Genomic DNA, 12,790 nt, shown 5'->3' with positions numbered 1-12,790 from the left:
TCAGAATAGGAGTTGCGTAGACTTGAGATGCGTTCACTTTGTTTGTTGCTTGCTAGCCAGTGGTTACGCCATAATTCTGACAACCCAAACAATGACATGGTTACTGTCAAACTCGGATTGATCAGGAACTTATTTTCTGAGTAGGAAAGATAGCTACCAGCTTGATAGTATTTTTCTTAGCAAATAGACCTCAGCAATCTCGCTAACAATTTCCTTTCAGCTAAGCTTTTCTGCTTTTATCAGGGTTATTACTGTCTTTTAATTAATGGTGACATGCTTGAATTTTAAGCACTTCATTAAAGTTTGATAAACTTCACCATTCCATTTATGACCCATAACTAATCACTTTATCTGTTTGCATTTCTAATCAGAGGGTCTCACAACACAGGATGATTTTGCACACACGTAGTAATTTTTCTTCATTGTGAAATGTTGCCACTATGTAATTATGTCCAATAATATGGAAGTCAAACATAAAAATCCCCACATTGAAAATTCTTAATATCTTATTGATTTCTGGTGAGTAATGGAGGATTGAGGAAGCGAACACTAGGAAATTCTAAGCTTTTGTCATTTTCGCATTGGGGTAATTAGGATGACAGCATGTGATAGTAAAAATGCTTTAATGAGCATTTTGCTTTTGGCAACACTGCTATGTCATACTCCTTGTGTCTTTCACACACTTTCTTTATTCTTGCAGAAATATCTGTTAACTGTAAAACTGTATTTCAAATTGTACTGTCATGTATCAAAATCTCTGAAACTAAGGAAGTGTTGAGTTCTGGTGACATAAGGACATTAACAACAAGAAGGATCAAACGCACACTCCGTGGCACTGTGCTACCCTAGCATCTGTGCCGTGCTGCTCTCTGCCACAGCACCAGAATCCTTCCTCCTCCCCCCGCCCCAACCCACCCCCAAATTGAGAAACGGAATGGATTTTGTGCTTGATGTTTGTTTTTACCATCTAATGCTGTACAGTTCAAGAGCACTCCATTTTGATTTTTTAATTTACTCATTTACTGGAAAGGCAAACTTCAGAGAGAGGGAGTGAGAGAGAGATTTTCTATCTGCTGGTTCAATCCCCCAATGGCTGCAACAGCCAAGGTTGCACCAGGTCAAAGCCAGGAACTTGGGACTCCATCCTGGTCATATGTGGGTGGCAGGGGCCCAAGTACTTGGGTAATCCTCTGCTGCCTTCCCAGGTCCATTAGCAGGGAGCTGGCTTAGGGAGGCAGCCGGGACTCAATTGGTGCCCATTTGGGATGCCTTCGTCACAGGTGGCAGCTTAATCTGCTGGGCCACCCTGCACATCCCCCCCCCCCCCCTTTAAAAGGTTAAAAAGTCCAATGCCACTGAGAAAACTCAATGCTTCATTGGCCAAAATTAACCGTAAATTTGACATTGCTGTGGAACAGTGTATGAGCAGTCTTCAAAATTAATCCCTAAAGAATAGCTAATTTTCCTATTGGTACCTCCAAATAAATGAGAGGACTTGAAATTAATGATCTCCTTAGAATGAAATGGCTTCTGGCAGCTCTGTGACATAGCTTATCTTTTATTTCCAGTATCGACCTAGTTGCTCCATTCTACAACTCTAAGTATGTAAGGTGCTCTGCATGTCTCATGAGCTCTGTTTTCTGGGTTCCCCCTTCCTTGCCTTCTCCTAAATCCTTCTTGACTGTCTCTGCATAGGTAGGACCCTTGGTGCTTATGTTTAATGAAAATGGAAGCAACGTCCCTTTGTAGCTGATCCTGCCCTGTCCTATGCCTGTGGACTTATATCCAGAGTTCTGCCTTGTTCTAGCCCCAAGCACCCCTCCACAACTGATAAGTGGGTCCCCATTATGTTCTCTCTGTACCTTAACAACTGCTAGGCTACTACGCAATGGTGACAATAGGCTTCTTTTCAGGTTCACATTTGTTGACCTGCGTGGCCCTGTCTCAATTCAGTGGGCAATTTTAGCCCCGCAAATCACTTTTTCTTTGCTAACTCAATTCTTCTATACATGTTTATTTCCTAAGATGTGGCCCTTTGGGTCAGAGGACTTAGTTTACAAGGCACTCCATTCTATTTTGGGCAAGGGCAGAAATTAATAGAAGTTACATAAGGAATTATGAGATTGCCTTGAACTTGGCACTTAGTATGTAGTGCAAGCGACTGAATGTCAGTGTGCCTCCAAAAATCATGTGTTGACATCGTAACCCCAAGGTGGTAGGATTACGATGTGGTTAGCAAGGGAGGGCAGAGTCCTCATGAGTGGGATCAGTGCTTGTTAGCAGAGAGCTGGAGAGCTTGTCCACTTCCTTCTAAATCACACAAAGGTACTGTCAAGAGGCGCAGACTACCTCCCCCAGCCTCTGTGTCAGCTTCTGTCTTGATCTTGGACTGCTTGAGCCTCCAAAATGCAGCTGTATCCCTAAGACTGTACTTCATTTGAAAAAAGTCATGACTCTCATATTGTTTATTGCTTTAAAACATGGGCTCATGGATGGTAAATATTAGGTGCAAGGGCCAAGTTACCACTTGGGACATCTGCATCCCATATTGCAGTTACTGGGGTGTAGTTTGGGTATACCATTTCCCATCCATCTCCTGTTGCTGGCCAAATAGGGGCATGGTTGGTTAGTTTCTCTCTGCCTTTCAAATAAACAAATAAAATGGGGTCATGGAATCTCCCCCTGTTCACTTCTGGGCAGAGCTATTTAATGTAACTTTTTTTTAAACAGAGACCCTTACAGAGGACATAGTTTACCTATGGTTATCTAGTTTATTATTAACTTATTTGAAAGGCAGAATAACAGAGGTCCACTGGCTCACTCCCCAGATGACCGGAAAGGCTGGAGCTTTTGGGGGTCTGCCACGTGGGTGCAGTGGCTCAAGGACTTGGGCTATCTTCTACTGCTTTCCCAGACCACAGCAGAGAGCTGGATTGGAAGTGGTATAGCTGGGACTAGAACCAGCGCCCATATGGGATGTTGGCATTGCAGGCGGTGGCTTTACCCACTACACCACAGCGCTGACTGCTACTTTCATTTTAAAACTTAAGAAGTCTACATTCTGCAAAAATGGAAGCATTCTCAGGTGGGGGTCCTAACTTTGAATTATAGCAAGGAAAGAGCAGATAAACCTCCAGCTAACAGTCCTTACCAGATGGCGTCATTTAAATAACCATGTCCTCAATTTGAGACAATGCTGATATCTATCCTCAGCTCCTTAACTTTATTGTCAATGAAGTCACCCACAGAACACCTAAGTAAGCCAAGGCATATACATCTGCACCACGTAGGGCACAGTTCACTTGCTATGACTGAGTCTTGGTGTTTGGAAAAAAGTCATTGTAGCTCTGACAGCAATTTCTGCGAACTGTTTCCTTCTTCTCCCTCCTGTGAGAACACTAAAGGCAGTCTGAGCAGGTGAGACTGCAGTACAGCCCAGGTGGCATTTTGAGCCACACGTGTCCTGGGCCCTGCTGCTCTGAAACACGTGGCTGTGCCTCTTGGGGGAGGAATTCACCCCCTTTCTGTCCTCCTCCTGTCATCCTCTTCCTCCCTGATTGCCCCCAATGATCCCATTTTACTGGGCGGGGGTGGAGTCTTTAAAAGTTCATGTAAAATGTATATGATGCAAAAAACTATGCAGGGATTTCAAAAATTTTTTCCCACCAAACCTTTCAATTCAATCTTTCATGATTTCTTTTTGACAGGCAGAGTGGACAGTGAGAGAGAGAGAGAGAAAGGTCTTCCTTTGCCGTTGGTTCACCCTCCAATGGCCGCTGCGGTAGGCGCGCTGCGGCCGGCGCACCGCGCTGATCCTAAGCCAGGAGCCAGGTGCTTCTCCTGGTCTCCCATGCGGGGGCAGGGCCCAAGGACTTGGGCCATCCTCCACTGCACTCCCGGGCCACAGCAGAGAGCTGGCCTGGAAGAGGGGCAACCGGGACTAGAACACCCGGGGTGCCAGTGCTGCAGGTGGAAGATTAGCCTATTAAGCCACGGCCTCATGAATTCTTAGAACCTAAAGAATCCTCTATCTGGTAAATAGGAGGCAGACCACGTTTGTCAGGCAGATACAATTTCCAAAGGGCCTTGGCAACTCAGCTGACCTCGGCCTCAGCAGGATTTCTGGGTGCATCAACGCCATTCCTCTGTAGAGACCAACAAATTTATCTGAAATAGGGTGTCTGATGTTTTCTTTCATAGAAACATCTGAGTAAAGTTTCCTCTTTACAATTTCTGCTTTCACAAAACCTGGTATATTTCAGGCAGAGTGAGGAAGTCCAGCATTACTTCTTTGTTTTCAAACAAGACAGCTCCTGTGGTACGAATTCAGGATTTACTCAAACACCATAACATTATGATTAATATACAGGATGAAAAACCCATCTCTAATTTTTCCATATACGTACTCTTTCTAAAATTTATTATTGTTTTACTTTGGCTTATAATCTGAAAAATACCGAAAGTGTCTAAAATTCTGCAGTTTTCCTGCTAACTGTAGTAACAAGCATCTCCAAGAGCATAAAACAAATGTCACTTTCCCATCAGCAACGGAACATTTGACTTTCAAATAAAAATTTTTTCCGAATGCCTGCTGTAGTGAAATATAAATGCCAGTAAAGTATTAGAAAATATGGTAGCTGAGAAAAAGAATGTAAGGTTTTATAATGAGTCTCATGAATGGGTCTATTACAAAAGTTACTAAAGTAAAGTAAAATTGTTGAGGATGCTATGAGAGGAAGGGGAGATTGACAACTCAGCCAGGAGAACGTGGGCCTATGTTTTCTTCAGCGAGTTGTGGTGTCTAGGCCCACACCCATATACACAAGTTCACCTGGGTACTGTGACACTTCTAAGGGGTCCACGCACCCATAACTGTTCTTAGAATGGACTGAACCTCAGAAAAGAATTCCAAACTAATGAACAGCAAAGGTGCTCATATTTTCAGAATTTTCTTTCTACAAGAGACTTCCCCAGGCATACTCCTAACATCTACTAAAATATGTGTTCAATAAAAACAGAAGGCACAAAAAAGTAATTAGAAATCTTTGTTTATAAAGATTTCCATTCAAAATGTACATCTATAAAACACTCCAGAGAACTTTGTCATGAAACATTCATTTATTATATTTATTTGGATAAAAACTCACGGTTGAGTCTGCACTTGTAAATTTTGAAGATCCCCCTGCCTCATGGAATGGCAAACAAGACACTACTCATGTCAAGAACCAATAGGAGATGGCTGAGCTTTTCTAACCAGAAGGGAACATTTAGTCATAGCAGTGATAACAACAAAGCCTACCTTTTCAAATATATGTATATGTGTATATATTTGTATCTAATGCCTGTGTTTCCAAGTGCTTACAGAACTTGGATAATGCATTTCTCCCTTTAGCTACATTCCCTTACCTGTAGGAGCAGGTAGGTAAAGTGCCCTGTAGTTTCTTCGACATAAAGTATTTCTTTCCCATAACAGTAATGGCTGCTTCATTCTCCAGTGAATTTGTGTCAGTGTCTTTCAATAAAGAACGGTAACCTCATCCAATGCTGTTCCGTATTGTACTGAATTCACTATGCAAGCATCAGCAAACTGGCTAGATTTAAGTTTATAACTACCCATTACATTGGCTGAGTTTAGTATGTTCATAATTAAAATGGTTTAATTTTTCAAAAACTTTGCAATGTCTCCTCTGAGCATTTTGGCTGCTACTGTTTTTTCTAGTAAATACCAGGGGTCAATTCTCTGTCACAATTTTCCAACTTTTGCAGTGGGAGCCTATTTCCTTCTTTACAGTAAGATTTATGTTGGTAAGGTTCAAATCACATGTTACCATACATACAGTTCCTAAAGACACAGATTTGCAGCTATTATCTATTTTACCTGTGCGTAGAGAGGGGGGTTTCTGGGGCTCTGCATCCATCTGAAGGTAGGTTCTGTAAGTTTAAGATGTATACCGCAAATCCTAACTCAATCACTAACATGACAAAACACTGCAGCTAATGAATCAACAAGGGTGACAGACTACTCATCAAAAAGTCACTTAATCCAACGGAAAGTGGAAAACAGGATAAACACAGAAAAGAAGTGACAAAGAGGAAGTAAATAACCCAACGATAGATTTAAATTCAACTACATCAACACTCATATCAAAAGCACACAGTTTAAAACATCCCGGTTAAAAAGCAGACTGGTCTCAGATCAGAATGAAGGAGGCTCAACTATATAGAGTGTAAACTGAGGTACCTGTGGGAATCTCAAAGATGTCAGAGCTAAAAGTATTACCAGGAATGCAGGCATTCCTTTTCTAATGGTGACAACTACTTGATCAAAAGTAAACTAAAATGTTAGCTATTTATGCATATTTTAAGACCTTCAAAGTACATGAAGCAAACAGTGATAACACAGCAAGGAGAAATGGACATGTCCGTCCGTAATTACAGCTGAAGATTGCCACATTCCTCTCTCTCTGTAATTGATAGCTCAAGTAGATGGAAAATCAGCAAGGATACAGAAAACCTAAAGATATCATCAAGCAACTTGAGACACAACTGACATTTTAATTATGTTCCCAATGTAGAAAATAAGATGCATTAATATGCCATGTCTCCTTGACCAATTAAGGGAAAATTAAAAACCTTCTCAAACTTAATCATGAAATCACGTGTTTCATATAAATGGAAACAAAGAAGTTTTTCAATAACTTAATCCTATCTTCCACTATGTTTTTTTCTATAACAACTAGTATAGGACTGCACTATTATAAATGTGAACTTCGGGAAATATTACCCATAGGCAATGGAAGAAAATACCTATCTGTCTTAAAATTCATTTCCTGGCTGTATCTGAAGTTTCAGAAACTTCATATTATGAAACATTCTATGCATTAGAATGCCTATTGCATAGGGGAAGGGCAGGTACTGAAATAGCTACTTTCAATAAATTATAGCAGACATTTGTCAATAGCTCAAAATAAATCAGGAGACAGTTGTATAAAACACCCAATATTTTTAATCTAAGATGCCATGGATTATAAAGCAAGACACGGTTTTATGTTCTCCTAGGAAAGACTAAGTTCTCCCAATTAAATTGTGACATTGTAAGATGCAACAATTTCCAAGATATTGCAATGTGAAACTTACGTGTGTCTTGAGATGTTAAATGGATGCATTCTGAGATGTCAGAACTTGAAAAAGGGGTGGCCTTTGAAAATCTAAGCCTAAAACACATCTCCTCTAAAGTAAATTTTATGTGAGCTGAATTCTCTACGTCATTAAAACACCCATGCCTGGCCTAGTTTTTCTGGGGAAATTTATAAATTCTGACTTGAACATCCGAAGACAGCTGGTAGAGAGGTTCACAGTATCCAACGACACAAGAGCATTAAGGGAATAATAAGGTTACACACATTTAAAAGAAACTATTAACTCAAATACAGAACATGTATGAGTTTATCATGTTTTCTTCAACATCCTTAAGCTACAGATTGCTGCTCATGTGCTTCAGACAGTGAGAGTTCTTTGTGCAAAGACTCTGAGCAGTGACTTAAGTCAGCTTCGTTAGTTTAACTAAGGCCATATGTTAACATCTGATTTATCACCCCTGAGCACTTTGAGCCTCTAGGGTCCTCCAGAAATCAAAACCAGCAGATAGAATGAGACAGGACGAAAACAGCAAGAACTTCTTAGAAATACAGCTAGAACTGTGTGATACCTATGTTTTTAAGATTGAAAACATACATTTCTAAGAAAAGTTAAACAAGTCTATAAAATACAGTAATAGAAATTGAGCAGAGAAATAGGATTAGAGTAAATTATCAAAATAGTCAATGTATCTATTTCTGAAATTCCTAATTATCAAAATATTCAAAGAAATCATTTAGTTCACCTTGAAATAATCTTCCCCAAAGAGCATTTTTCCTAACACCAGCAATTCATTTTAATAATAGCAGTGTGTGCTCTAGCAAAACTATTTATGAATGCACTATGATCCAGTAGTTAAGCTCCTATTGAGGTTGAAATATATCAGGAGAACATTACATTGCTAGATCTTAGATAACTGATAATATAGAAAATGTTGCCAGAAATGCGTTTTCCTGTATCTTCAGCCTTAGCAACATAACCACAAACTGCTTCACAGTCCTTTTGAGGTTTCTCACATAACACACGTTTCCAGTACATGCAGCAGGTATTTTCAGTGTGGATGTATAAGCAAGTCATTTGTTCAAACTTGGATATAACTGGATTCTTTACCTCTGCACCTCACCACCCACACGGATAGCTCACCTTATCTTTTCTTTGCTTCTCATCCTGGTACACGGTCCAGTGCTCCCCATCATTGCTGTAAGCCAGTTTGTAGGAGCCAACAAACTGTACATGACCAAAGTCTTTTGCTCCTTGTGTAATGATGCCCGTCACTTTGGTAGGGACAAGAAGATCCACCTGGGAAAAGAAAAATGTATCACTTAATCTCAACAGTTGAGCGCACGGTGAGTTTGCCTGTCTCTTGATTTCAGGAGATTAAAAATCTGTTTGTGAAACCACAAATCTGACTATTTGTATTTTGAAACATGGCTGAATCTGTTATTGGACTCTACCTTTGATTTCGCCACTGGGTAAGTACAGTTCAGTCTCCTTTAAAACAGATTAATGGTGACTGTAGTCTGCCGATTAATTTTCTATTCAGTGGATTCGTCTGGCTGTGCCAATTTTGCATGAAAGAACAGAACTAGCAGGGATGATCTTGAGACTCATCATTATCTCCCAGACCTTATGCTTATGATTCCATTTACTGACTTTATTGATAAGTTCATTAATAACAGAAATCAGATTATAGCTCTATAGTCCTCAGGAACAAAACTTACATTAAATGTTTCAGAATTAAGCATGAAAGAAAAAGTCAACCCTGTTTCCATGAATTTATTCAATGGATTAGTATACAACAGAGCAATAGCAGTCATTGCCTAGCGAAAACCCCCATTCAGAAAAATTACAGCCTTAAAAAGCTGAAGAGAAGCTAAGGATTCTTCTAAACAAAACAGATTCAGACGATTGTTTGAGTACCTAAAGAGGCAGGGGTGAGAGCTCAAGGAGTTGGGTCTCCACCACCCATGTGGGAGACCTGGGTTTGGTTCAGGCTCCAGTCTTCAGCCCAGTCCAGCCCTGGCTGTTTCAGGTCTGGGGAGTGAACTAGTGGATGGGAGTGGTGTACATGGGTATCTGTCTGTGTATCTGTGTCTGTCAAATAAATAGATGAAGATTTAAAAAGGATACACATTTCTGACAGTAGAATTTGTGCCCACAGGTGTTATATTCTGCAGATTCTGTTGGGGTTTAGTATCTTTTACAAAATTTTATTTTCACTTTGTTAGAAAGGCAGAGGCATACAGAGAAAGAATGAGAGAGAGAGAGAGAGAGAGAGATCCAAGCACTGGTTGACTCCCCAGGTGCTGGCAAAAGCCAGGATTGGGCCAGGCCAATCTGGAACTCAATCTGGATCTCCCATGTGGGTGGCAGGGACCCAAGTCCTGGAGCTATTGTCTGCTGCCTCCCGGGGTGTGCTTTATCAGGAGGCTGGATCAGAAGAGGAGAAACTGGGACTCAAACCCAGGCAGGCAGTCCCATATGGGAATGGAGGGTGAGGTGTCCCACATGGAGTTTTGCAGGCTGACATTTTAAGCAATTCAATCTTAAAAAAGGTCTGAGACCACTGAAGTGCAAAAAGCATTAAAGTCACCAAAAATGAACTGAAATGCAAACCAAACAAAATAACAACACAACAGCAGGGGTGATTTGCATCAGATAAGAATATATAACCTCAACCTTGGCTAGTAAAGTCATTCTCCTCCTTGTTCTTGAATTCCTTTGTGCATCTTTTCTTACATCACATAATGCCAATTTAAAAGTCTCAAAGACTCTGTTTTCCTCGTGGACAACTCTTGCAAGAATTTTACCTTTAGTCTGATTTGTGCTCCTTGATCTACAGCTTCCACTCTCTTCCTGCAGGGAGCCTCCTACCTCCTCCTGTTTCCTATGACTAACTCCCTGCAACATCCTTGATCTTATCATCTTTCACTGTTAGGATCCTAAGCCTGACCCTGGTGCTCTCAACCATTCTGTCCTTTTGTTTCTATTTCTGGTCCTTTATCCTGTAAGACGTGAGGCAGCCACAAATAGATGGCATGGGTCAGATGCAGGCCACGAATGAGGGAGGAAGGACTGGGGAGGATGGGTAGAACAAGACCGCATTTAGTAGTGTAGGTGCCCGTCAAGAACAATGTAGAAAAACACCCCTAGTCTCAGGACCAGGAAAATCCTTTTTTTAAATTCATGTGACTTTTTGCTCACTTTTTGGGTTCATTCTGTGTCTGTGAAGTGAATGCCATGATGTTCTTAGAATTGCATCTGCAAATCACACTGAATCAGTTAAAAATGAAAATTAAAATATTAAATATTTTGGGTTCAAATAAGACAATGGATGGAGACTGTTATTAAAACATTCTATTAAAACATTCCATAAAGCCTATCAAAATCATAATTTTTGCTTTTTCCAAACAAATATTATTTAAAATATCATATGTCTTGAGCCACAATGAGGGATGGAAATATGATATCTTGGGAAGAAAATGGTTGATGTCTCACATTGTGCTAAGTATTTCCTACTCTGAATAACCAGGTAAGGTAATAGGAAACTTTAAGAGAGGTCACATAACATGGTGGGATCCAAAGATATGTAGTGCATACAGGAGGCTCCTAGATTGAATTCCCATTGAAAGGCCCACCACACACAGATCCTTAGAGTGATCAATCGCATTTGCACGCTGTGATGGCCTCCCATTCTCTGTGGCTACTTCAGAAATTTCTGAAGAATCACTACACTATGAAACTGACAGGAAATCCAAGCCAAACCAAAACAGGCCTGGGTTTATGCCACGAGGAGAGCCCTCTGTTGTATCATGAATTTCCTTTCTGTTCTTTGGCCATCTGGACACGTCCTAAATCCAAATCCAATTGTGCAGACACACCTGGGCAAAACTGTTCTTCAACGTGCTCTTATGTTGCTGGCACCTAATAAATGAGTTAAAATAGAAGTTACAGAACACAGAGTCACTGTGTCGCCATCACAGGCTGTCATCAGGAGTGTGAACACACCCCGGGCTGAATTCCTGCTCTCCACTTGATAAGGGCGTGGCTCAGGTGACATAACAAGGAGGCCTCTAGCGTCTCCTTTTCTGCACTGTTGCTGGAGGCCAGCTGGGTTTCCTGCTGGGTGGAGGTGTTCTCTCCCTAAGCTGTGTGTCTTGGCTCATTCCAACAGGTCTCTCTTTCTCCTACTCCTACCTCCTTCCCCAACATCTTTTTTTTTTTTTTTTCAATCTAGAAATGTTTTCCTTTTTTGTTCCAATGAAGCCAGCTTCTCTACTTGAATAGTCAGCAATTTGTTTCGAGCTGGATTTTGTCCTAAAATTTGCTACACTAAACTTAGAACACCAGGCTTGAGCAATGCTTCTTTGAGTGCGAAAGGAATCGGCAGCTCACACGGAACATGAGGTTGCTGCAGCCTGACACGTAGGGGACTCGCCTCCACAGACACCCAGACCACGTGACCCCAGAGTCAGCACGCAGGATGATACCAGAAAAGTCTCCTGGTCAGCACCTACTGTTTGCCCATGGACCAGGGCCATTCTTCCCTCCTGCAGATCATCTGGGCTAACACTGAGCTGCAAATGTGCTGTACAAAATTCCTTCTGCTGCTTAGACCCTCCCTCCCAAGGTTTGGCTCAGATGGAGTGGGGAACTGAGGACATTCGAGTGGGTAGACATTTGGCTTAGTACACTGTGCTTCATGTCTGGATCATTGAAAGTGCCTTCCATGGAGCAGGCCCTCAATAAAAGCTTTGCTGAACTGACCTGGAACTATGTCTTACCTATGGATTAAAAACCCATTCATGGCTAAGGATGCCACACCACTGTGTAGCATGGGAGGGAATGCTAGTTGCCTTTCTCTCTAGCTTTTTTTCTATGTAGGATGCCATTACTGCACTAGGAAAGACAGTATCACAAATTTCTCCATTCATTTTTAGTGGGGAAAGCCACCTGCCAACAATGTTGTCCAAGTGACAGCCAGGACATTGGAGAGGAGCTGGATGCGTGGGCTTCTGCATAGGCTCCGTGCACGCCCCTGACCCTCTCTTGATCTGCCTCATCTGCACAAGGAGGATCTTAACATTCATGGGGACAAAATGTGTCACTTCTACCGAGCACGCACACAGATCGGTAGAACTCAGGAATGCCCTAAAAGACAATGGGAGCACGATGAAGTAAGTCAGAGGGAAGCATCTCAAATCAGTCTCAGAACCTTGCTGGAGCAGAAAGATACATGGGAATGAGAGGGATGGACTGCTAGAGGGAACTTCTGATTCATCATCTCTCGTGGTTACCTTTCCATGACTGATGCACCAAGTCATCTTTAGAGTACAGAAAAAAAATTTTTTTTAAAAACTTGCAATTTCCAGTTATGAGTGAAATAGTCAATGAGAAGTTATGTACCAAATTTTATGAACTATCACATATCCCTATTTAAATATTGTACTGCAATAGGGAAATGGTTGTAAAACAACACTAAGAGAGAAAAGTAGATGCCAAGTTGTACTAAGTGATTCCTAATTATATGGATGAAAACAAGAGGGAAGGGATACTTAGAGACGCTTAAATGATATAAAAGTAAAAAAAATAATAGTATTGCATGAGTCAGGCAAGCCTATGTATACACTTTGCTATAAAATACCCTGTAATG

At 41.2% G+C, this 12,790-nt stretch overlaps 1 protein-coding gene across 2 annotated transcripts in view; it reads right to left on the bottom strand.

Moving 5' to 3' along the window:
* Positions 1 to 12,790, bottom strand: part of EDIL3 (EGF like repeats and discoidin domains 3) — a 473,099-nt gene that overhangs the window by 24,079 nt on the left and 436,230 nt on the right. For both annotated transcript variants that reach the window (XM_062212442.1, XM_062212443.1), the window contains one exon: positions 8,281 to 8,436. In XM_062212442.1, coding sequence (XP_062068426.1) covers positions 8,281 to 8,436 — 156 coding nt within the window. The remainder of the gene's footprint in view (positions 1 to 8,280; positions 8,437 to 12,790) is intronic.

The sequence above is a fragment of the Lepus europaeus genome, chromosome 15, assembly GCF_033115175.1.
Source record: "Lepus europaeus isolate LE1 chromosome 15, mLepTim1.pri, whole genome shotgun sequence".
Taxonomy (NCBI): domain Eukaryota; kingdom Metazoa; phylum Chordata; class Mammalia; order Lagomorpha; family Leporidae; genus Lepus; species Lepus europaeus.
Note: the sequence above shows the minus strand (reverse complement) of the source record. Positions and strands in the feature narration are given on the sequence as shown.